The sequence below is a fragment of the Hyperoodon ampullatus genome, assembly GCF_949752795.1.
Source record: "Hyperoodon ampullatus genome assembly, chromosome: 2".
Lineage (NCBI taxonomy): Eukaryota > Metazoa > Chordata > Mammalia > Artiodactyla > Ziphiidae > Hyperoodon > Hyperoodon ampullatus.
In genome coordinates this window covers 412,462-433,334 of record NC_136915.1, presented here as the reverse complement: position 1 = coordinate 433,334, position 20,873 = coordinate 412,462, and the positions used below count along the sequence as shown (strand labels likewise).

The following is a 20,873-nucleotide window of genomic DNA, read 5'->3' as shown; positions in this document are numbered from 1 at the left end:
TCGGTCCCGGCGCGGTGCAGCTCTGCGGCGCGGGCCCCACTCTCTCGCTCCCTGCTCTGGCCTCGAGCACGGCGAGCCTGAGCGCGGCGGCGGCCCACGCGCGGCGACGGGGAGAGGTGAGCACGCGCCGCGGGCCTGTGTCGGGGCCTCGGCCGCGCGTCCGCCCCGCCGAAGCCGGCCGAGCGGCGGGCGGGGGGCGCGGGGCCTCCGCACGGCCCATCGCCGCCCCGTCCGCGCTCGCGGGGCCCGGCCTGGAGGTTCCGTGCGCGGAACTCGATTTCGGTTACGGCGGGCCGCCCGGGGCTCCGGGCCGGCTCGTCCCTCCGGCCAGCTTGGGGATTCGGGTGGTTACACGGTTGGCGTCCCATGGAAAGGCCTCCCGTTAGTGGCGCACTTGCGGCCGCCGTCAGGACGGGCCGGCGTAGAGCTTGGTTCGTAAACTGTCCTGGGAATCCGTGTTGGGATGGGGTGACTGCCGTCCAGCCCTCCGCCGCTTCATCCCCGAGCAGTTAGGACCGCAGACCTCCCCTTACCTCCCCCCAGCAGTGAGCGTGCTTGGTTGACGCCCTTGGGGTGGTAACTGAGAGAAAATCCGGGCAGTCAGAGTGGGAAGCTCCACGCCGGGCGGCCGGAGTGGGCCCTGGGCCGGCTTCTCGCCTGTGCGCGCCCACTCTCCCGTCTGGCCAGGTGTAAGCGTCTCGCCCCTTTTCCAGTTAGCACCACTTAGTTAGTCTATGTTTAGTTCCCATCTATTCCCGACCGCACGCGGGCCCAGGCTTGAAACACAGAGAGGTCAGGCTCCAGCCGGTGGAGGGGGCGGCGAGCGGAGCTAGTGAGGGCGGTGGTCGGGGCTCTGTTCTTTGGAGGTGAGGGGCCCTCGGTGTAGGCTCGTTTTCGCGGAGAGGAACTTAAGGGTCTCGTTTGATGGAAAGGTCCCGCGTGTCTGCAGGCACCGTTGGATCTCGGCACCTAGAACTGGCGCTCAGTCATCCGCACACTTTGGCCGCGCAGGTGCGGGAGTGGCGGCGGGGCGGCCCCCATCAGCCCCGGGCCTCCGTCCAGCCTGTGAAGCAATCCTGCTGGTGAAGGGAGAGACTTCCGTGCGAGTCCCGGGCACGGGTGTGTCACGTGCCCTCTGGCGGGTCAGGCCAAGGTCTCGTGCCGCACAGTCACCGGAGCACTCGGCCGCCGAGCGGGAGAAAGGGGCGGGCGGCACGTCTGTCCCCGCGGTCCCGGAGGGACTTGTGCCCGAGACGTCGGCTCAGGCTGCCCGCCTTCAGCTTCTCTGCCCTGCAGTTTTGCGCGCGGGCCCTGTTTCTTGTTCTGTTATGTTTTTGAACGTCTGTGCCCTGTTTCCTTCAGTGTGACACACCTTACGTGCTCTCTCCGTGGGGACGTGGCCTGAAGGGCCCTTGAGGAGCGCTTCATGGTCTGTGGAGGCGCCTGGTCTGTGCGCACGGGCAGATCGGGAGAGGCCGGCGCACCGGAAGGCACCCGCAGGGGCCTGAGGGCGCTGCGCAGAGGGAGCCCTTTCCTTTGAGGGACCCGGTAACTGGATTGTACGTCGGCTTTGAAAGCAAAAGCGAGAGAACAGTTCATCTGTGCCCAGCCGGGCAGGATCTGTTTTATTTATCTTCTGTGGCCGTGCGCTACCCTCTGTGAAGCACCCAGCTGGCCGCTTGACTGAGGCCCGCACGGCTGTATCTGAATTACCCAGTGAGCCGGTTTGCGTCGGCAGAGTTAACTTTACGGCGAGCAGTTAAAGGAAGCGAGTCCTGGGTGGTGGCCCTGCTTTTGGACTGTCGCTGTGTTTGTCACTACACGTTGCCCTGGTCCCCTTGGCTTCTCCGGCCTTTGGGGCGGTGCTGCGGAGGGAGCGCTCCCCCCAGGCTGGTCTAGCCACCTGCGGGGCACACCAGCCAGTGGCGTCTGCTGGGACCTGTCGGTCACCTGTGCGGAGCGGAGCTGGGTGGCGTGGAGGCACTTGACCAGGGCCTCGGCGAGTTGTCTGCCAGTAGGGGCTGGAGCGGGAAGTGGCCGTGTGGTTGGGATGAGGACGGGGTCGGCTCAGGCCGTGTCAGGGGTCCTGGGAGTCGGGCACTAGAGGGCGGTCTGGGGCTGCTCCTGAGAGCACTTGGCAGGTGGCCGAGGTGTTGACGTTTACTTGCTTAGTTCTGGGTGCCTCCCGAAGGGTTGCGATCGGAACTGGGCGCCGAGCAGGGTCATCCGACTTCAGCGAACACGATGGACTGAAATGGAGGGAGACTGCGAGCCGAGAGGCTGGGCGGAAGTCTCGAGGTCCCTGACGGGCAGAGCAGCGGGCCCTGCATCAGGGGTGTGTGGTGGCTCTGGGGAGAGTGGGGGCGAATGGGGATCCGAGGTTTAGGGGCCCCCCGGGGGTGCAAAGTGAGACAGCGAGCCCTGGTCGTCGTCTGTGGGGAGGGTACTCTGAGGAGGATCCCACTGGGCAGGAGTCCATGGCCTCTGGTGCGGCGACGTGGGCAGAGACTGACTGACGGGAGGGAAGGAGCCTGCAGAGGTCCGGGCTGAGGTGAGGCGGGGCCGGCCCGGTGCGGGGAGTGGCTCCAGGTGGAGATCCTGGCGGCTGTCGTCTGGTGCTGCGGCGGGACAGGTTGGGAACGCCGGCAAAGTGACTCCTCCCTCACTGCCCCCCGCCCCGTCCAGTTGGCCTCTCCTCTAGCCTGGACACTCCTTTCCATCCTGAGCTGCACACCCTGGTGTGTTCTTTGTTTCCACCGTGTTTTACACCAGTGGTTTTCATGCTTTATTTTTAGCAGTAGAACTTCTTTGCTTTTGCCCCTTACATTGTGAGAAGTTCTAGTACGTTAAGTGGATCGAGCTGGAGCCGTTCTGGTGCCCGTGAGCGTGGGGAGCCCTGTCCTCTGCGTCCCCATCCCGCCCTCCCGCCTCTGGGGCAAAGCTGGGGTGTCCCAGGGTCCCCTGAGCAGGCCAGGTCTGTTGCCTTGAATGATGCCCGCTCCCTCCCTCCCCATCCCCAGCCTTCAGTGCTGTCCTGCGCCATCCTGTCTGTCCCATGCTGTCCCATCCATCCTCTGCTGGGCCACCAGAGTGACCTTTCTAACAGAAGATCTGATGTGCCTTAAGGTTTAGGCCTAAAATCTTTGTGGGCACCGCTTGATGGCCTGGCCTCGCACCCCTGGTTGGCCTCCTCGGCCGCTGTTCACCGTGTTGGCCTCCTGCCGCGGTGACCCAGTGCGGTGTCCTGGACACAGCACGCTTCCTTATCTCTGCCTGTCCGGCTGCTGCCTCCTGAGTCTCTGGGGTCCCCATCTCTCCTCCAGCCCCAGAAAGAGGCTCTTCCTCCGCTCCTCGGTTCCTCCCACCCACCTGTGACCAGGGGTAGGTGTGCTGGAGAATGGTTAACAACGGGCTTCAGTGGGCCGCGGCGGGGGAGTGGCCCCGTGCAGCACGGCGCTGGGGAGATGCTCACGGGGCAGGCGGTCAGGGCCTCCTCCCGCGACCCTTGCAGTTAGAGCTCTTTCTCCCCGTGGAGGTTCTTTGAAAACAGGAGCGTGGCTGCAGGGTTTTTCCTAACGTTTCTGTCTGACGACGTCATGTCAGCAAAGCTCCTAGTGGGCAGACAGGAAAGGGGACTCCGCAAGGCCCGCGGGTGTCTGAGGGCTCAGGCAAGTCAGCGCGGCCCATGGGCCTCGACTCTGGGTGGCGGAGGCCGCCTGTAGGGGGGGCGGCAGGGGACACCTCTGTCCTCGTCAGCATGGACCTTTGTCTTCCACAGATGAGCAGCAACAGTGCTAAGAGAGCACCCACAACAGCGACCCAGCGCCTGAAGCAGGACTATCTCCGGATTAAGAAAGACCCCGTGCCTTACATCTGTGCCGAGCCCCTCCCTTCCAACATCCTCGAGTGGTAAGGCTCCGCGTTCTTCTTCGCCCACACCACCTGTCACGCGGCTTCTCTGGCTGGGCTGTGTGGGCCGGATGGGCCATCTCGGCGCAGGGAAGGGGCTCCTGTACCCTTGGCAGGTGTGAGTGGACTGTGAGGCCTGTGGGCGCTGTCCTGTTGTCTTCACGATGGGCAGCGGCTGGGGGTGTGGTGGGCTGTCCTTGACCCCTGCCCGCTGGGGCCAGAGAGAAGGCCCCTCCTGGGGGAGGCTTTGGGGCTGCAGGCCTCACGGCTGCTGGAGAAGCTACGCGTTTAGACTCTCCTTCTCTGCTCTTTGCTTCTTGGTGCTGTGAGGCGCTCTGTCTTACTTTGGCGGGTTGGTGACGGGGGGACGGGTCCTGATGCTCCACCTCTGTGTCTTGTGAATGTGCGTTTCATGGTGACTGTCGCCCTGTCGTAGAAGAGCTTGCTTACCGGGTTTGCTGGTGATTTTGTGAGACACAAAGTGTAGGGCTGAGATATTAAGGAGCGTTTTCTCCTTGTTATGTTTTGTTCTTAACAAATACTTCAAATTTTTTTTAAAATCCAGAGAAAAGAGATCTGAGTTAAAAAGTATTTTCCAAGTTGGACAGGTGTTCGAGGATTCTGGGTCTACGTTCCTCCCGTAGCTTGCAGAGAAGGGCCAGCGCTGGCAGGTGGGGTGGAGGGTCTCAGGGGGAGGCTGGCCTTGGCATGTGGGGGAGGCATCAGTGTCGCAGCAGAGCTCTCCCTGCCCCCAGACGGCAAAAACCAAGCGTGGCCCCCAGGACATAGTTGGCAGGTGGACAGATGGGTTCCATGGCAGTCTAGGGGAACATCCTCATCGTGTGGACCCCTCCTGCACGTGAGTCGAGTCGGGTCCTACGCTCCATCATTCGTTAGGAGGACCTGCTGCAAAGGAAGAGGCGCAGGGCAGAGTCCATTGGAGACAGACACAAGCTTCCCCTCCCCTGCGGCCAGCTGTGACAAGCCATGTGAGGTGCATCCACCAGGGAAGCCCTTTCGGGACTGAGCATCAGGGATTTCAGTGGGGTGGGTCACGGGCACCTCTGCCTGGTGCCCGCCAGTATTCCAGACTCCCAGCAGGACAGCAGGCTTCCCTTCAGCATTAACCATGTTTTTTGCACACATAGTTGAGATGCATTGGGGTGATAAGAACCCCTTGGAATCCAGCTCCCAGACGCTGGCTGAGGACAGCAGGGTCAGGCCTGCTGCGTGGGCTCTTCTGCTCAGCTGCGGGTGTCTGTCGCTTCAGCTGGGAGAAGAGTGCGTTTTTTTGGAAGAGGCCTGTCCTCCAAGCCTTCCTTGCTCTGCTGCCCAGGGCTGCTGGGCGCGCTCAGAGCCCTGCTCACCGGCCCTTCCCGGTGTCCTCAGATTGGGCACAGGAATTGGGAGCAGTTACAAATTAAGGCCACGTTCCTTGGTGTGTTCCTGGTCTGCTGACATAGGACGACAGCATTTTTTGAGTCCGACGTCAGCAGGCAGCAGGGGGTAGGGGTTGTCGCAGTGTCCTGGTGGGAAGCAGTGCCTAAAGGGGCGGCTACTGAGCTGTGCTCGGTGTGTCTGGTGTGGTATTTTTGGTTAGGTCTACTTTCTTCTTTGTGCTTTTCTGTCGTCTTTGAAGATTCATTAGCTCAGGGACTTCCCTGGCGGTCCAGTGGTTAGGGCTCTGCACTCTCACTGCCGAGGGCCTGGGTTCAGTCCTTCACCGGGGAACTAAGATCCCAGTAGCCGAGAGGTGCAGCCAAAAAAAAAAAAAAGTCATAAGCTCAAATGCTTTTTTTTTTTTTTTTTTTTTTTGCGGTACGCGGGCCTCTCACTGTTGTGGCCTCTCCCGTTGCGGAGCACAGGCTCCGGACGCGCAGGCTCAGCGGCCATGGCTCACGGGCCCAGCCGCTCTGCGGCACGTGGGATCTTCCTGGACCGGGGCACGAACCCGTGTCCCCTGCATCGGCAGGCGGACTCTCAGCCACTGCGCCACCAGGGAAGCCCTCAAATGCTTCTTGACGTAGAGATGAAGCCTCGTTTATTTGCATGGAGGGCAGAGTCCATGGGGGCTGGTGCTCCTGGTCTGAGGCTCCCTGCGTGAGGACTTTGGTGACAATCACGGGCTGTCCCTGTCCCTCCTGCTGGAGGGCAGCTGCTCTGAGGTTGAGTCTGGTTCTTCCAGGACGTCAGGGCCGGGGACCCAGCCTCTGCGTGTCTCCAGCTGTTCCCGGGTTAGCTACTGCGTGATATTTGGGCATGCTGAAAAATACCAGATTTCAGGTACGTCTCAAGAATAAATTGTGAAGTTAATTTTTAAATGGTCAGTTGACGTCAACGGTTAGAGAGGATTAGCTTTTTGCATATTGTGTTGTGGATACAAAAGTACTCTGTGGAAAACTTGGGAGACGCAGCCTCTCTGATCCCGTTACAGAGCGGCTAACATGCCAGCAGCTGGAGAAACTGCAGAGCTGGGAGCTGGGGAGCTGGTCGGGTTCATCCTTCAGCTCACCTGCTGAGCGTCTGTGAACGTCTGGTTTCGGGTGGGCACTGAAAACCCCGGCCTTGGAGTGACTCGGGTTTTGGAGGATTTGCCGTCCCCGAAGCCAACTCATTCTCTTCCCTCCTCAGGCGCTATGTGGTCCGCGGCCCTGAGATGACTCCCTACGAAGGTAAGTCTTTGCCCTGAGTTAGACTAACAGGTGGCGGCGTGTGTGTTCAGAACCGCCCTCGCCTGAGAAACACCTTCTCTTTGTAAATACCACCATTTCTGGTTTGGATGTGTGTGAGGTAGACCGCACGCGTGCGGAGCCCCTTCTGGTTTCCTGCAGGTCATACAGGGGTTTTTGCTCAGTTGGCTTTTGCCCACGCGCCTCCGTCTTCAGGGGCTGCTGTGAGTATCGAATTTACCCAGCCTCTGACGTCAGTGGGATCAGAGCTGAGAGAACAGACGGGGGAAAAGTAAGACCGATGTGTATTGTTGAAGGAAAGAAAGGTCATACCCTGGGTGCTCACTCTGTGCTGAGTCCTCAGAGCTGAGGGGCGGCCCCCTGTGCGGGTAGGACCCTGAGGTGTAGGGGGCCGCAGGGCCTGCCGTGGTCAGGTGATGCTACCCAGCATCCTCTGGTGTTTGCAGACAGATCTCGGAGCTGTCCATCAGTGAGTCTCCAGGGGCCCGAGGGGAGCCTGGCGCCAGCCTCTGGGTGGTGGAGCCTGGGGCAGAGCCGTGGCCAAGTGGGCACTCTAGGCCCTGGGTCCTGATTTCGGGTGGCCGGAGCAGCACACTTGTGTCTTCCTACTGTGGACTTGTGCATTCGATTCCACTAGAGGACCCGTGCTGCTGGGGAGGCAGTGTGGGTGCTCTGGACGCCCAGGAGTGTTGTGGGTAGTTGGGCAGACAAGTCACTAGCCTCGTGGGACTCTCGTGGCCCAGGAATCCCTGTTGGGGGATGACCTGCCCTAGGGAAACAGTGTGCAGAAGCGTATCTATAGGGTGGGCGTGTCATGACCACAGGGTAACGGGCTTGGCGATGGCCTTGCGTGTGGTTCCAGGAGAAAGGGCGGAAGACAGGCTGCAGAACAGCTTGCACAGCTCATGTTAAAACATTTATGAAACATACAATACGTTTTTAGCGAACTTGGATAGATCCCGAGAACGAGCAGTGTTCTCTTGCAAGTAGGATTCTGCCTGGTTTTAAAGTTTTCTTATCCTTTGTGGTTTTAGTGTTTAACATACAGTAGTGAACATTTGCTTACTAGTTGTGTGATGAGAGCCCCCCACACACACTGCCCCTGGGACCAGCCAGAACTGTTGGTGGCATAAGTGAGGCTGACACCTGGGCAGGGAGAGGAGAGGGCAGCCCCGAGCGAGCGGTGTGGTGGCTGCGACTGCAGGAGACCCCCGTCCACCCAGCCCCTCTGACCTGGATGAAAGGCTCTCCTTTTCCAGACCCGACCGTGTCACTCTTGCTTTCATTTGCCTCATCTGTTCTCCTGTGTGTCCCTGCTGTTCCCGGTCTTCGGGCTGGGAAAATCCTCATCCTCCTCGTGAAGCTTTCCTTCGGAGACCGAAGCTTTTTCTGCACCCACCACTGCACCCCCCACTGCACCCCCCACACACACGCTGCCCTCCTCCCCTTTTCCCCTCAGCACCTGCTGTTGTGCCCTCTCCTGATGCCTGTCCCCTCCTCAGCTCAGGGCTCTGCTGTCTGCAGTGCCATCCTCTGCTGACTCTGTTCCCATCAGGGTCTCGGAGGGACCCTCAGAATTGCCGCATCTGGTGGATGGCTCTCAGGCCTCAGGGTCTGGGCCTGTGTGGGCTCTGATGTGTGGACTCTGGCTCCCTCCTCATTTGCTCCTCTGACTTGTGGATGTTCTGACCCTTCCCTCCCATGTCCACGTCTGTCTGGCTCCGTGTCAGTTGCCCGCTGACCTGGTCCCTGCTCTGGGCTCTGCCGGTGCCGAAACTGTGACACTAGTTTCACAGTTCAGGTGGGCTTCCCGGTGGTACATGAGTGTTGATCTGTGTCTAGAGGTTTTACAGCATCCCATTAAAACCCTAACAGAGGTTTTTGTAGGTGAGCACAGGCTTATTCAAAAACTGGTTCTAAAACTTACGGAAAGGCGAAGGACCTAGAATAGCTAAAATAGTTTTTTAAAATCATAAAACCGGGGGAGTCCCCGTGCCTGGTTCTGAGACTCGCGGTGTGGTTGTGTGGACTGGACGGTGTGGCCGGGGCGGGTCCCGGGCTGGAGCAAGGCCCAGGGATCGCCCTGCACAGCTTCTGTGAAAGCGGGGCGGGCCGGAGGGGCCTCGGGTTCCAGGCGCGGTTCTCCTCCCGGGCCCAGTGCTCTCAGTTTTGTCTGTCTGTCCCGGGGCTCAGTGCCCACGGACACTTGGAATGAAGCCGGAGGAGAGGCCCAGGGGCCTTTCACGCCCTCGGATGCACCTCCCGGCCCGGGACGGACCCTCTGAGGTTGGGAGTATGCCTGGGTGCGAGGAGCACTGCAGGCCTCGCCACCGTGGACCCTGCTCACAGCCTGAGCCCCTCGCTGTGCTCGGCCGCTCCTGGAGCCCTTCCCTCCGGGGACTGGCGGGTGGTGCCAGTGGGTCCCCTCTGGATCAGCCAGGCGGGGTCGCCACCTCCCATCCCCCGCCCCCGACTGAGCGAAACGGACAGTGTCCCTGTGGTGTGAGCCCACTGCTTCCCGTCACGACCGCGCCACCATGGTCTCCTCTGGGCCGAGTGCCTGTTCCCATCTCCTGCACTTTTTCCATTTTGGCTTTTCTCAGTATTTGTGGGTGCAGGTGTGCTCCAGCGTCGCTTCTAGAGTTAGTCCCTTGCTGGTGGGCTTGTCTGTGTGCCGAGCTGTCCTCGCAGGTGACACTGGCCCCAGTCACCCCTCCACCTCCGACAGGGAGAGTGGAAGCGAGGATGCGCCAGGCGGCTGCAATGCTGCGGCCGCTACAGGCGGCGGGGGGGCCTTCCCCCGGCGGGGCGCCGGAGCGGAGACCTGCGGGGCTGGGGGGACAGCTGGGAGCTCCAGTGGGAGGACAGGGCAGCGAGCCCAGGCCTCGCTGTACATGCACACACGCACAGACACGCACACGTCTCTGGGAATCCTGTGAAACGCACGTTCTGCCCCGCTGGTGTGGGTGGGCCCAAGGCTCTGCATTTCCAACAGGCTCCCAGGTGCCACCCTGAGAGCAAGGGGGTGAGGCCTCCAGTGGGGACAGGATGGTGGGACCTGGAGCTGGGTGGGCAGGGATGGAAGCAGGGGGCCTGGTGAGGTCACTCCAAGCTTTGGGGGCTGCTGGGATTTGCTGATGGAATAGGTGTGATACGGGAGCCGGGGTCCCCAGAGTTTAGTCTGAGTAGCTAAGAGGATGGAGCTGCTGCTTGAGGGAAGAAGCAGGAATTCCATCTTGGACCCGTCTGGGGCAGTGTTGCCGGGAGAGTCAGTACGCGGGTCCGGAGTGCGGGAGGGTCCGGAGGTGCCGGGAGGACGCCACAAGGAGCCGGGCTCGGGTGGGGCCTTGAGGAACGGTCGTGAGGCCTGAGATGGGGTCACGTGGCCCAGCGGGGATGTCTGGTGACTTCAAGGTCAGGAATTTTACATAAAGGAGAGGGAGCATCTGGGGGGGGTGTCACAGAGTTTTGTTGTTTACTTGTTTTTAAGGGGGGGAAGTGACGCGTTCGCCTGCTGCTGGGTGTGGTCTGGTGGAGGAGAGGCAGGTGGTGCAGTAGTGAGGGGACCTCTCGGGGGTGGACGTGGGGCCAGTGAGGAGCCTGTGCGGGTTCTGTCCCGGGCCCCCCCAGGTTGGTGGTCGTGAGCCCCAGTGAGATGTGTGTGTTCCAGGGATGGTCGGCTGGTGGGTAGGGGGTGGGGAGACCTAGCTGGGCGGGGGCGGCCGGGCCGGGACCCTGAGGGCAGTGAGGGCCTGTCGCACTCTGAACAATGACTCAACAAAGGCTCCGTCTCTGTTCTCACACAGGTGGCTATTATCATGGAAAACTAATTTTTCCCAGAGAATTTCCTTTTAAACCTCCTAGTATTTATATGATAACTCCCAATGGAAGATTTAAGTGCAACACAAGGTAAGGCGTCCGGGGTGCTTCTGAAGTGGGACTGGGGTCCTGAGGAGTGTGCACCCCGTTGACTGGGTCCCTTTCTTCAGGCTGTGTCTCTCCATCACGGATTTCCACCCAGACACGTGGAACCCGGCCTGGTCCGTCTCCACCATCCTGACGGGGCTCCTGAGCTTCATGGTGGAGAAGGGCCCCACCCTGGGCAGCATTGAGACTTCGGACTTCACAGTGAGCTGGGGGCGGGAGGGGGGCAGTGCGGTTGGTCTCCACAGCTGCTGCACCCCATCAGGACAGCGACTCCTTGTTATCGGGCTTTCATTTCTCTCCCGTTTTAAGTAGGGGTCAGGTCTAGCATCATCAGTGGATGACGCAGGAAGGTAAACAGCCTTAGGAGACCTCACGACAGCTCGTCATGAGGAGCGTGCTTGTGGGGTCCTTTCCACACCGTGAAGACAGCGGCCCTCGACTGTCAGTTGGTCTGTTTTTAGAATGTGAAAGAATTGAAATTAGCCTTCGGGCTGATATTTCTCTTTTTTTCCCCCTAGAAAAGACAACTGGCTGCACAAAGTTTAGTGTTTAATTTAAAAGACAAAGTGTTTTGTGAATTGTTTCCTGAAGTCGTGGAGGTAAGAAAGTGAAAGTTGGCCCTTAGTTTTGCTTTCCCCGTGTCAGGGACACTTTGATTCGATACTTTCCACGGGGAACGTGTGCTCCTGTGTGTCCCTGTGCTGCAGACCGGGAGTGGGGGGATGTGTTTAGGCGCAAAGACCTGACCCTCTCCTCCGGGGCCTGGGGGTTGGATGGTGGGTTGGAGACGGGGAGAGGTCAGGGGAAGGCCGCTGGGCCTGTCGAGGTCCTGGGCGGGCCAGGGGTGAGGGGCGGGGATGCTTGCTGGTCTTGGTGCCGGAGCAGAGAACCTGGCCGTGAACGGGAGGCTGAGCCACACGGAAGTCGGGGCCCTGGTGGTTCAGAGTAGCTCAGACCTGGCTCAGTCCTAGCTCATGAGGTGTAGGCTTGGCGGTTTTGGCAGGTCATGTGGCCTCCACATCTGTTAAACAGGATTAGCAGGGCACTGCCTCCGAGGGCAGTTGTCAGGGCGAAACTTGCAGCCATTGCCTGCTGACCCCGCAGCGTCTCTGTGGTAGCCCGCAGTCCCCTCCCTAGCCCTGAAGGAGCTGGCTTGTTTCAACCAACTCTTGTTTCTTGCTGTTTTTGTCTTAGGAAATTAAGCAAAAACAGAGAGCACAAGACGAACTCAGTAGCAGACCCCAGGCTCTCCCCTTACCAGACGTGGTTCCAGACGGGGAGACGCACCACGGCCAGAACGGGCTTCCGCTCCTCAACGGGCACGCGCCGGGGGCTGGGCCGCACCTCGCGGGGCTCCAGCAGGCCAACCGGCACCACGGACTCCTGGGCGGTGCCCTGGCGAACTTGTTTGTTATAGTTGGGTTTGCAGCCTTCGCCTACACGGTCAAGTACGTGCTGAGAAGCATAGCGCAGGAGTGAGCCGCCGCCACGACCAGCAGAGGTGGTCGGAAACGAGGGACGCTGGGCCCGAGCTCGATGTGGGCTGGCTGGACGTGCCGCCGAGCACTGGGCGGGCCTGCCTGACTCCTGGGGTTAGCTTTTTAAAAACCTTCAAGAGGAAAACAAAAACCAAAGTGTGTAGTTGGATTTGGAGACGCGAGACTCCCAGCCCCCGTTCTGCCCTGGCGTCCGTCGGGGGCTGTGAGGCTCCATGTCCACGAGAGGGCCTCACGCTTTGGTTTTATAGCTTATCTCCTGTATTGTCTTTTGGACCTATTTTAGTAATCTGTTTTTCATTTTATTAGATTTGGTCACTTAAAAATATAAAACTCGATGCCTATCCAACACTCCGCGTGCGTTCTTATGTGGAGCTCTGACTCGGCAGGCAGTGCCGGGGGCCCGGCAGGGCGGCCATGGGTGGGTCAGGGGACTGGGCTTTGGCCTTTGTGTTCACTTAGAATGAAGCAGGTTCCTCCTGGGAAAAAGCACGTGTGCTCTGTTTTGCTGAAGTTGAGAATCTGCTTCCTTTCTGACCACAGGCTGTCACCGGGGCTGAGCTGTGCGTCCTGTGCGGTCGCGCTGCTGGCTTTCTCTCACCCCCATGGCTTCCTGCGGGCTCCCCCTGGCTGTGCTAATGGATGGAGGAGACCCCCCAGCGGGCCTCTGGGTCCCACCTGCCAGACGGGCTCTGCACACGTGGGGCGTCCCACACACGTGGTCCAGCTCTTTGTTTGCCCTGGAGACAGGCTCACACATTCCCTTTCACAGCGGATCCGTGGCCGGTTCTTAGAGGCTGGCCGCCCGGGAAGGACACCCGGGTTCAGGGGCAGCGCCGGTGGGCGCCGTCTCAGACCTGGGGCCCGCGCCTCCTGGATCGCCGACGTCTCCCTGTTCTCGTCTCTGCTAATGACGTCCCTGCACGGTGTTTGGAAGGCGCCGTGTCCGGGTGCCACCGCGCGACACCCTGTGACCTCACTCCAGAGGCTGGCAGGGAAGCCGCGTGCAGCCCGGCGTTGGTGCACCTTTGACGTTCTTTGTTTTTTGATCAATTTATTTAAAATTGCTCTGATTTACCGCTTGTGTGTATTCAACCCGCTCTTGTGAAAAAGAGTCTTTCATTTTGTCTTTGTTCCTAAATTTTGTGTTCTTGGGGTCTGTATACCACAAGTCCCTCTCTGCGCAGCACTGGGTAGCCCGTGGGCAGCTGGGTGTCCTGTGACCCACGGTGGATCCCAGTGGCGGGGTGGTGCGGTGCTGCTGGGCCCAGACCCCGACGAGTGCGGCTTTGCCAGGCCTCCCTCCGCCCACTGCCGGCCCGAGGGTGCGTCTGTGGAGGTTGGTGCCCCTTCCGGACGCGCCGCGTTTCCTGAGCTCCTTCGGAGGTGTAACGTTTGGGGAATAGAAGTTACTTGACACGTGTTTTTTCTTGTCTGTGTGAAATCTCAACTTTTAAAAGCTTCAGTCAGCAGTGGGAGCAGATCTGTGCCGCACGGAGCCTCCCCGGGCGCCCGTGCGGCTTGCTGTCTGATGTGCCCCCCAAATAAAAGATGACCTTGTCCTGTGGGGCCTGTGTGTCTCCCTCAGAAGGTTCTCCCAGGCCCAGGTTTCGGGTGTCACCTGGCAGACGCAGCTCGGAGGTCTCGGTCTGAGAGGCTGGTGCGGCTCCCCGCCGGCGGCGGGCAGGCGGCCTGCTGAGGGCTGTGCCGGGGCTCCGAGGTCCCGTCCTCCCCTGCGGAGGCGGTGTGTCCATGGTCGGGTCGCGGGCAGCTGGCCTGAGCCTCCCCGCGGGCAGTCGGTGGCTGTGGCTGGGAGGCGTGGATGCCTCGAGCAGGCTCCCTTTGGTCCAGCCTCACTGGGGGAGCTGGGACCCACAGGCTGGTGCCGGAGCCTGGCGCGGCTGCCGTGTCCACATGGCCCAGGCCAGCAGGACACAGGTGCCCAGCCTGGGAGAGGAGGGGTCTGTCTGGTAGCCCCTTGGCCGGCTGTTGGCCGCAGGTCACGTGGAGGGTCCCAGCGGGGATGGCGCAGCAGGGGCTTCTGTAGCATGACCTCCTTGAGACCTGGGCTCAGCAGCTGGACACTCGACCCCCCACAGTGAGTTCAGGAGTCACGTCGTCCCCCCCAGCTTGTGTCTGGGGCGGCTCTGCCTGTAGCTGCCGACTGGACGTGGCCTGGGGCCGGGGTCTCCTTCCCCGTTGTTCCTGCTGGACATCTGCTGGTGGAGGGGGGTGCGTCTGGAGGGTCTCCTGTGCTGCCCTCCAGGGTAGTGAGCCGTGCCACCTTCCTCAAGGCTGGGCTGCAGGCAGCGCTGGGTCCTTGAGGGCCAGCCACAGCTCTGACCACCCGTAGCCGTGGGCTGCACCAGCCGAGGGGTGGCTGGCCCTGGGGGTCCTGCCTTAGGCATCGAGCCTCCACCCGGGCCCCCACTGGAGCCTGTGGGTGCCACCTGGCTACAGCCGTCTTGCTGCCTGCAGCCCAGAGGTGAGGAAGGGCCCCAGCTCCCCCTGGGGACCCGTCCACTGTCACTTGCTCTCCTCGGCTGGCTCGTCTGGCTGCGCACAGCTACTGGGGGGACAGGCCTGGGGACTGGAGAGCCCAAGGGGCCCGGCTGGGTGAGGGCAGCCCCTCAGTAAGGGTGGGCCCTGTGCCCCAGGAAGAGGAGGGAGCAGAAGGGCTCGGGGGCAGCCGTGGGCCACACCTTCCCTCCCAGGTCAACCAGTCTCCCCTGCTGGCCCCGCTCAGCCCAGGTCACCAAGGCTGGGACAGGCTGGGAGCCCGGTGGGTCGGCCGTCCTGCTTCCAGACACTGCCCTTCCCGGGAGCGGGGCCAGTGCCTGCGGCAGCACCAGGACCCTAGGGTGGGGGCCCTGCAGCGGGGCCAGAGGGATCAGGATCCGGGAGAGGTGGTGCGGAGAGGGGTCGTAGGAAGCGGCTGAGGGGCTGTGATGGAGTGCATCCCGCCCGCGGCTTCGGGGCCCCACCCTGAAGGGGCTGGGATGGAGGCGCAGCCTCGCCCCTTGGGCAGTAGCAGTGTGGGTTCCGCCCCCATCCACGCCCCGGGCCGCCCGTGAGCCCTCCCCCTTGGAGTCCGCCAGCTCTGGGGAGGAGGGGTTTATTTGGCAGCAGCGCCGGCGGCAAGGGCACTGCTCACGGGGGAACCTGCGGGGACAGGGGTGCATCCTCCCACTTCCCTCGCTGGCCCGGCTCATCCTGCACAGACATGCACCAGTGGTGGCCGGGCAGCCCTCGGGGCTGTGCTCCCGTGCCTGGGCCCTGAGTGCCTTCGGGCGCCTGGACTCACATCACTGAGCCGCCGCCGGCTCCGGACCCGGCAGCCAACATGCGCTGGGTCTGGGCGGCCGCCGCGGCCCTCCTCTGGCCGCAGCTCATGCTCCTTGGGGGCGTGAGGGCCCGGCGGGAGCCCAAGAGGCCACGGAAGCCCGGCCAGCACCCCGCAGCCCCCAACGCCACCACGTCCAGCAGCGAGGGGCTACTGGGCTTCCCCAAGGTATGCAGGGTCTGGGCGCACGTGGGCGCCATCCTCCCACCTGCAGGCTCTGCCCGCTGGACTCTCCAGGCCTCCCCTCCCCGTCTGGGGGGGGTGGGGCTTTGGGCAGGAGCCACGGCAGTGTGGATGGGGCCGGCCTCGAGGACCCTCTCTGGGCCTGGGGAGGGGTGGGGGCGTGGAGGGGCTTCCCAGTGTGCTACGTTGAACCCTTTGAAGCCCCAGGGACCATCACGCCCTGAGCAACCTGCTGCCATTCGGTGTGACTGCGAACTGGGGAGGTGCTTCGGGCAGCCAGTTCAGAGCCCCTGCTGCAACCTGGGTGCCCCAACTCCCGCCGTCCGTGAGGCCAAGGCTAGCCCCTGCCTGACCCGCTGCTGGGCAGCCAGCACCCCCTACGGCCTGTGGCATGGGATGTGCTCCAGGCCTGGGAGGCCCCCGGCCCTCTGAGAGGAGCTTCTTGTACCTGCCTCAGCCCTAGGGTTCCACCCTCTTGGGCTGGGGCTCCCCGAGGGGACCTTAGAGCCGACCCCAGCAGCGCAGGCCTGGTGGCCACTGGAGTGAAGCGGCAGTTGCTGGGCCAGGCCCCCTGCCAGCCCTCGAGCCTTTGATCCTGGCCTCCCGCCTCCCGAGGGCGTCTCCGTGGCGGCCATCCCGGCTGCTCTCGGCCCACGCGGCCCCACTGGAGCCGGAGGCGCCGTTTTCCAGCTGGGTAGGCTGAGGAGAGTGAGTCCTCCTTGCGCCCTACTGCCAGGGGAGTGGGCTGCCAGCAGGTTCTGGGGCAGGCACGCAAGCTCTTGAGCCAGGCTCCTGGGGGAGGGGTCCTTGGGGACAGTTCCTGCCCTGCCTGGCCCACCCTGCCCGGCCTGCCCCTCCAGAGCCAGGGCAGGGCAGTCTGGGGGCAGCTAGGGGGGTGTCCCTGGCCATGCCACCCCTGCCACAAGACGGCCCTCCCCAGGCGTCAGGAGCCCTGCTCTTCCTGCTGGGGCTGGGCTCCTCCCCCACCTGCCCCCCACCGGGCCCTCCAACATGGCTCGGGTCTGAGGCGGCCAGAGGAACAGGCGGACAGCAGAAGTGAGGACCCGGAACGTTCGGAAGTACCTGGCTCCTCTCCCTTTCCTGGCGGGCCCCTCCCAGCTCCCCAGGGTCAAGGCCTGCCCTGGGAGCCTGGGCCTTCGTCGTGTTTGGCGCTGGGGGCTGACCGCTGGACCGGGCCTTGGCCAGGACCCCTCTTCTTGCCTGCCTGGACGGCTCTCCGGGAGTAGCCAGGGCTCCACTGGCCTCGTGGCAGTGGCTCTCTCCTGCCAGACCAGAGTCTGTTGCGCTCCTGGCCACTTCAGGGACCTCTGTGTGAGGCTGGCACACAGACCCAGACGCAGAGAGGGACCGGGCCCCCGGCACACGCCCCTCCCCTGGCACGCTGTCTTCTTCTCTGACCTTCGGGCTGGGCGTGCCCCTGCCTCTCCCGCTGCCCTGCTGCGGAAACTGGGCATAGGAGGGGGCTTGCAGGGTCCGATCCTGGGCTGCCAGCTGGCACACCCGATGCCCAGCACAGAGTGGGACCTTGCCCGCTGCCCCCAGCCCCACACAGCTCTGGAGAACTCACTCCTGCCCACCACTGCCTGCCTCAGCCGGGGCTGGGCCCCTGTCAGGACACGTGGGGCCCGGCCCTGTGTGCACACGGGTGTGCCTGTCTGCTTGGAAACGGTTGCTGCAACACAGCCGCAGACCCGAGGCTCCTGGACGTCGGGCGCTGGCCTGAGTCCCGGGGTGGCCTGCGGTGCCCCGTTGCCATCTTCCTCTTGTCTGCCCAGGGTCCCACAGTTCCCTGTTCTCCCCCGGGGGCAGCGGGGCAGGGCCCAGCGGGGCCTGGTGGTCAGCACTCTAGCCCTGTCCTCCGACCCTTCAGCTGCCTGAGGCCTCAGGGCCTGAGTTCACAGATGCCCACATGACGTGGCTGAACTTTGTCCGGCGCCCGGATGACGGGGCCTCAAAGAAACGGTGCCGAGGCCAGGACAAGAAGTCGGTGAGCCCCGGGGTCTGAGCCCAGGATGGGGATGGCTGTGGGTCCCACCACGATCCTCATTTTCTCCTGCTTCCCCCCAGCGAGGCCTCTCTGGCCCCCCGGGACCTCCCGGCCCCCCCGGCCCCCCAGGACCCCCTGGTACGGAAGTCACCCAGGAGGCTGCGCTTCGGGAGTTTCAGGGGATGCTGAAGGGTAGGCCCCCCTCCGCCCACCCCTCTCCCGAGGCTCAGGAGGTCACCCTGGGGGTACCCCAAGCTGAGCCGAGCCGCCCCTCCACCCTGTCCCCACAGAGGCTACCGAGCGTCGGTCCTCGGCGCTGCTGGGCCCCCCGCTGCCCGAGGGCACGGAGAGGTGGCTGGTGTCTGAGGCCTTCCACTGTCGGCTGAAGGGCCCGGTGCTGGTGGACAAGAGGACGCTGGTGGAGCTGCAGGGCTTCCAGGCCGTGAGTGGGCGTGGGGGCAGCCCGGGGGCTCCCACTGTGGGTGCTCCGGCCCCAGCAGGGCCAGCTGGGGGACAGCGGGCTGGGTGGGCCCCACAAGCAAGCAGGCCCACAGCTACCGTCGGGCGACCCTGGGCCCACGCACACCCCGCCAAGGCTCGCGGTGGGGTCCGAGGTGGCCAGGGGCAGGCACACCCTCCCCTCTGGAGGTCCTTGGGGCCCCGATCTGTGCCCAGAGGCCTGGGTGGGTGCACACGCACGGGTCACCCGTCTGTCCTGCCCACCCGGGGCCTCTTTGGGTTGGGGGCTGTTGGTCTCAGGCGCCTCCCCCAGGCTGGGTGTGGGAGGGGAGGGTCCGGACTCTAGCCCGCATCCCCCCGCTGTCCCTTCAGCCCGCTGCCCAGGGCGCCTTCCTGCGGGGGTCTGGCCTGAGCCTGGCCTCCGGTCGGTTCACGGCCCCGGTGACCGCCATCTTCCAGTTCTTCGCCAGCCTGCACGTGGGTGAGCGGGGCCAGGCCAGGGTGCGTGTGGGGGGTGGGGGCTGGCCTTCCGGGTGGCCCCCGACGTTACAGGCCCCAAGCCCGGGTCCTATTGCAGAGGCACCTCCTGCTCGCACCCTGACTCCCCGGGGGCTGGACGGGTCCTCGCGCCCACCCTCCCCCGCCCGCAGTGTGTGCCCCGGAGCTCCCCAGCCCCTGCCCCCCTGCCCCGTCCTCCCTGAAGGCGCTGCAGACCTGGCCTGTCTCCGCAGACCCCAGGGAGCTGCAGGGCAGGGCCCGGCTGCGGGCCCGGGACACAGTGCGTTTGCTGGTCTGCATCGAGTCCCTGTGCCATCGCCACACGTGAGTGGGCCCTCCTGGGGGTCGTGGGGGCGCCCTGAGGGGCATGTGGACCATCTTGCCCACGGAGGGGGGCTGCCCTGAACACAGAGGACCGCGGTGAGCACCGGGGCGGGAGCACGCGAGTCTCCGGGCGCCGGTGGCGGGGGCCCACCCACGGCCACTGTGCCCTCACCCCTGCGGCCCCGCGTCCAGGTCCCTGGAGGCCATCTCCGGCCTGGAGAGCGGCGGCAGGGTCTTCACGGTGCATGTGCAGGGGCTGCTGCAGCTGCAGGTGAGGCCGGGGGCCGGCGGGGCAGTGTGGGGGCGGGGGGCAGTCCTGGGCCTCCAAGCTTCAGCCCGGGCACTGCATGGGCTGGGTGTCGCCTGGCCGGCAGCCGGGCCCCATGGGTGGTAACATCCACTGTGGGTGTCTGCAGGCGGGACAGTACACCTCCGTCTTCGTGGACAATGGCTCCGGCGCGGCCCTCACCGTCCAGAGCAGCTCCAGCTTCTCCGGCCTGCTCCTGGGCACGTGAGGGGCCAACGGGCCGCGGGGGAGCTGCCGCAACCCTCACCCCGCTGCCCTCCTGTAAACCTGGGGTCACAGCAATAAAGAGCCCCCAGCCCTTCCTGTCGCCTGGTCGCTGCGGCGTTGTAGGGGCCGGGGTGGGGGAGGGCGGGGGCAGAAGCAGCCGTGGAGTGGCCTCAGGACACCCATGGGCGCGGCACGGGCTTGGCCCTGGAGGTGGAGCTTCCGGCCGAGCACCCTGGCAGCCGGGGTGCGTCCCCCACGGCCCCTGTGCCTGCCGGGGGCCACGTTCACCTTGAGGACGAGGACAGGTGTCTGTTCAGGCCGCCGCTTGGCCCTGCCCATGGCCTGGGACCGCCCCTCCGCCTGCCCAGCGCCGGTCCAGCCTCAGAGGGCAGCAGCCCGTGGACACTCACAGGGCCTGGGAGACCTCGAGGCTGTGAGTGGCACACGCGTGTCGGGGAGCAGAGGGCGAGGCGGGGCCCCCGCGGGGCTGCTGGGGAGCAGACAGGTGTGCTGGCCGCCAGCCTCACGCCCTCCAGATGCGGACGGTGCCCCCACGGCCCGGGCGTCCTCAGCGTCCCTCACTCCCCCAGGGACCTCACTTCTCGCCACCTTCTCCTTGGCGGCTGCCCCCCCGGCGACAGGGTCAGAGCGGCCTGGACAGGCGGCTGAGGCCCTGCCTGTGGGTCCTGTGGATTCGGCCCCTGCCCGCACCACTCAAGCTCAGACGGAAGAATGTAAATTGGTCGTGGACGTCCGGGTCTCTGCAGAGCTGCCGAGATACCATCACTGGTTGGCACCTGGGCCCTGGGTGGGCGGCCGCACCTGGCCCCTCCGCCCATGGCTGGGGCTTGCGGGTGGGGGATCAGCTCCGCCACAGGGGGGGCCCGGAGACCCGTCTCCCAGGCTGAGCAGGGAAGGGCAGGGGCTCGGGTTGGCGGGGGGAGTGGGGCGGGTTACCAGCCGCTCCCCCAGACCCTCCCTGCAGCCCGCTGGGTAATGAGGCAGGAAAGCTCTGGTGCCGGGAGGGCACCAGTCCATGCAGCGGTGGGCTTGGCCGCTGACCCGTCCCCACCTCTCTCCCCGGTCCCCCTGGGTGGCATCAGGGGCCCCGGGTCTGGGGGCGGTTCTTGGCTTCATGGCGCCGCCAGCCTGGTCTGAGAGGGATGTTCCCGCCGCCTGCAAGGGGGAGGTGTGTGTGGCGCGCTGGGGTCTCTGTTGAGAGGTCGGGGGAGGCTGCAGGCCGGCCCCCCAACCCCCGGCACCGAGGCCCTGTGTGGGCCGTGGAGCCCAGGCTTCCTGGGACTGCTGTATGGAGCCCAGCTTGGCCGCAGGCACCAGTCTGTGTTCCCACCCATGTACAGGGCTCACTGAGGTGGTGACTGGTGGGACCAGACCCCCCCCCGCCCCCGGGGCTCTCCTGACTGTCCTTCAACACCGGCCGGTCCCCCTACCCTGCCCGGCCCGGGAGGGGTCAGGTCTCACCTCCTCACCCAGACCTGCCAGGGACTGTGATGACAGAGGT

General features: G+C 64.0%; 2 protein-coding genes across 4 annotated transcripts; both read left to right on the top strand.

Annotated features, from left to right (window-relative positions):
• Positions 1-12,371, top strand: UBE2J2 (ubiquitin conjugating enzyme E2 J2). 3 transcript variants are annotated; one of them, XM_079698031.1, is made up of 7 exons: positions 1-116; positions 3,779-3,909; positions 6,541-6,581; positions 10,406-10,508; positions 10,589-10,727; positions 11,045-11,125; positions 11,721-12,371. In XM_079698031.1, exons 2-7 carry the CDS (start codon positions 3,779-3,781, stop codon positions 12,003-12,005), a joined length of 780 nt encoding a protein of 259 aa, XP_079554157.1. In that variant the 5' UTR covers positions 1-116; the 3' UTR covers positions 12,006-12,371. The 3 variants fall into 3 exon arrangements, with proteins under 3 accessions (XP_079554157.1, XP_079554158.1, XP_079554159.1); XM_079698032.1 differs by lacking the exon at positions 1-116 and adding an exon at positions 345-431; XM_079698033.1 differs by lacking the exons at positions 1-116; positions 3,779-3,909 and adding an exon at positions 6,138-6,192.
• A 2,994-nt stretch (positions 12,372-15,365) lies between these two features.
• C1QTNF12 (C1q and TNF related 12) lies at positions 15,366-19,386 on the top strand (the record flags this gene model as incomplete). The annotated part of the gene is made up of 8 exons (XM_079698258.1): positions 15,366-15,533; positions 17,440-17,556; positions 17,637-17,748; positions 17,847-17,998; positions 18,388-18,496; positions 18,747-18,837; positions 19,030-19,108; positions 19,254-19,386. 8 exons carry the CDS (start codon positions 15,366-15,368, stop codon positions 19,350-19,352), a joined length of 927 nt encoding a protein of 308 aa, XP_079554384.1. The 3' UTR covers positions 19,353-19,386.
• Between the last annotated feature and the right edge of the window lie 1,487 nt (positions 19,387-20,873).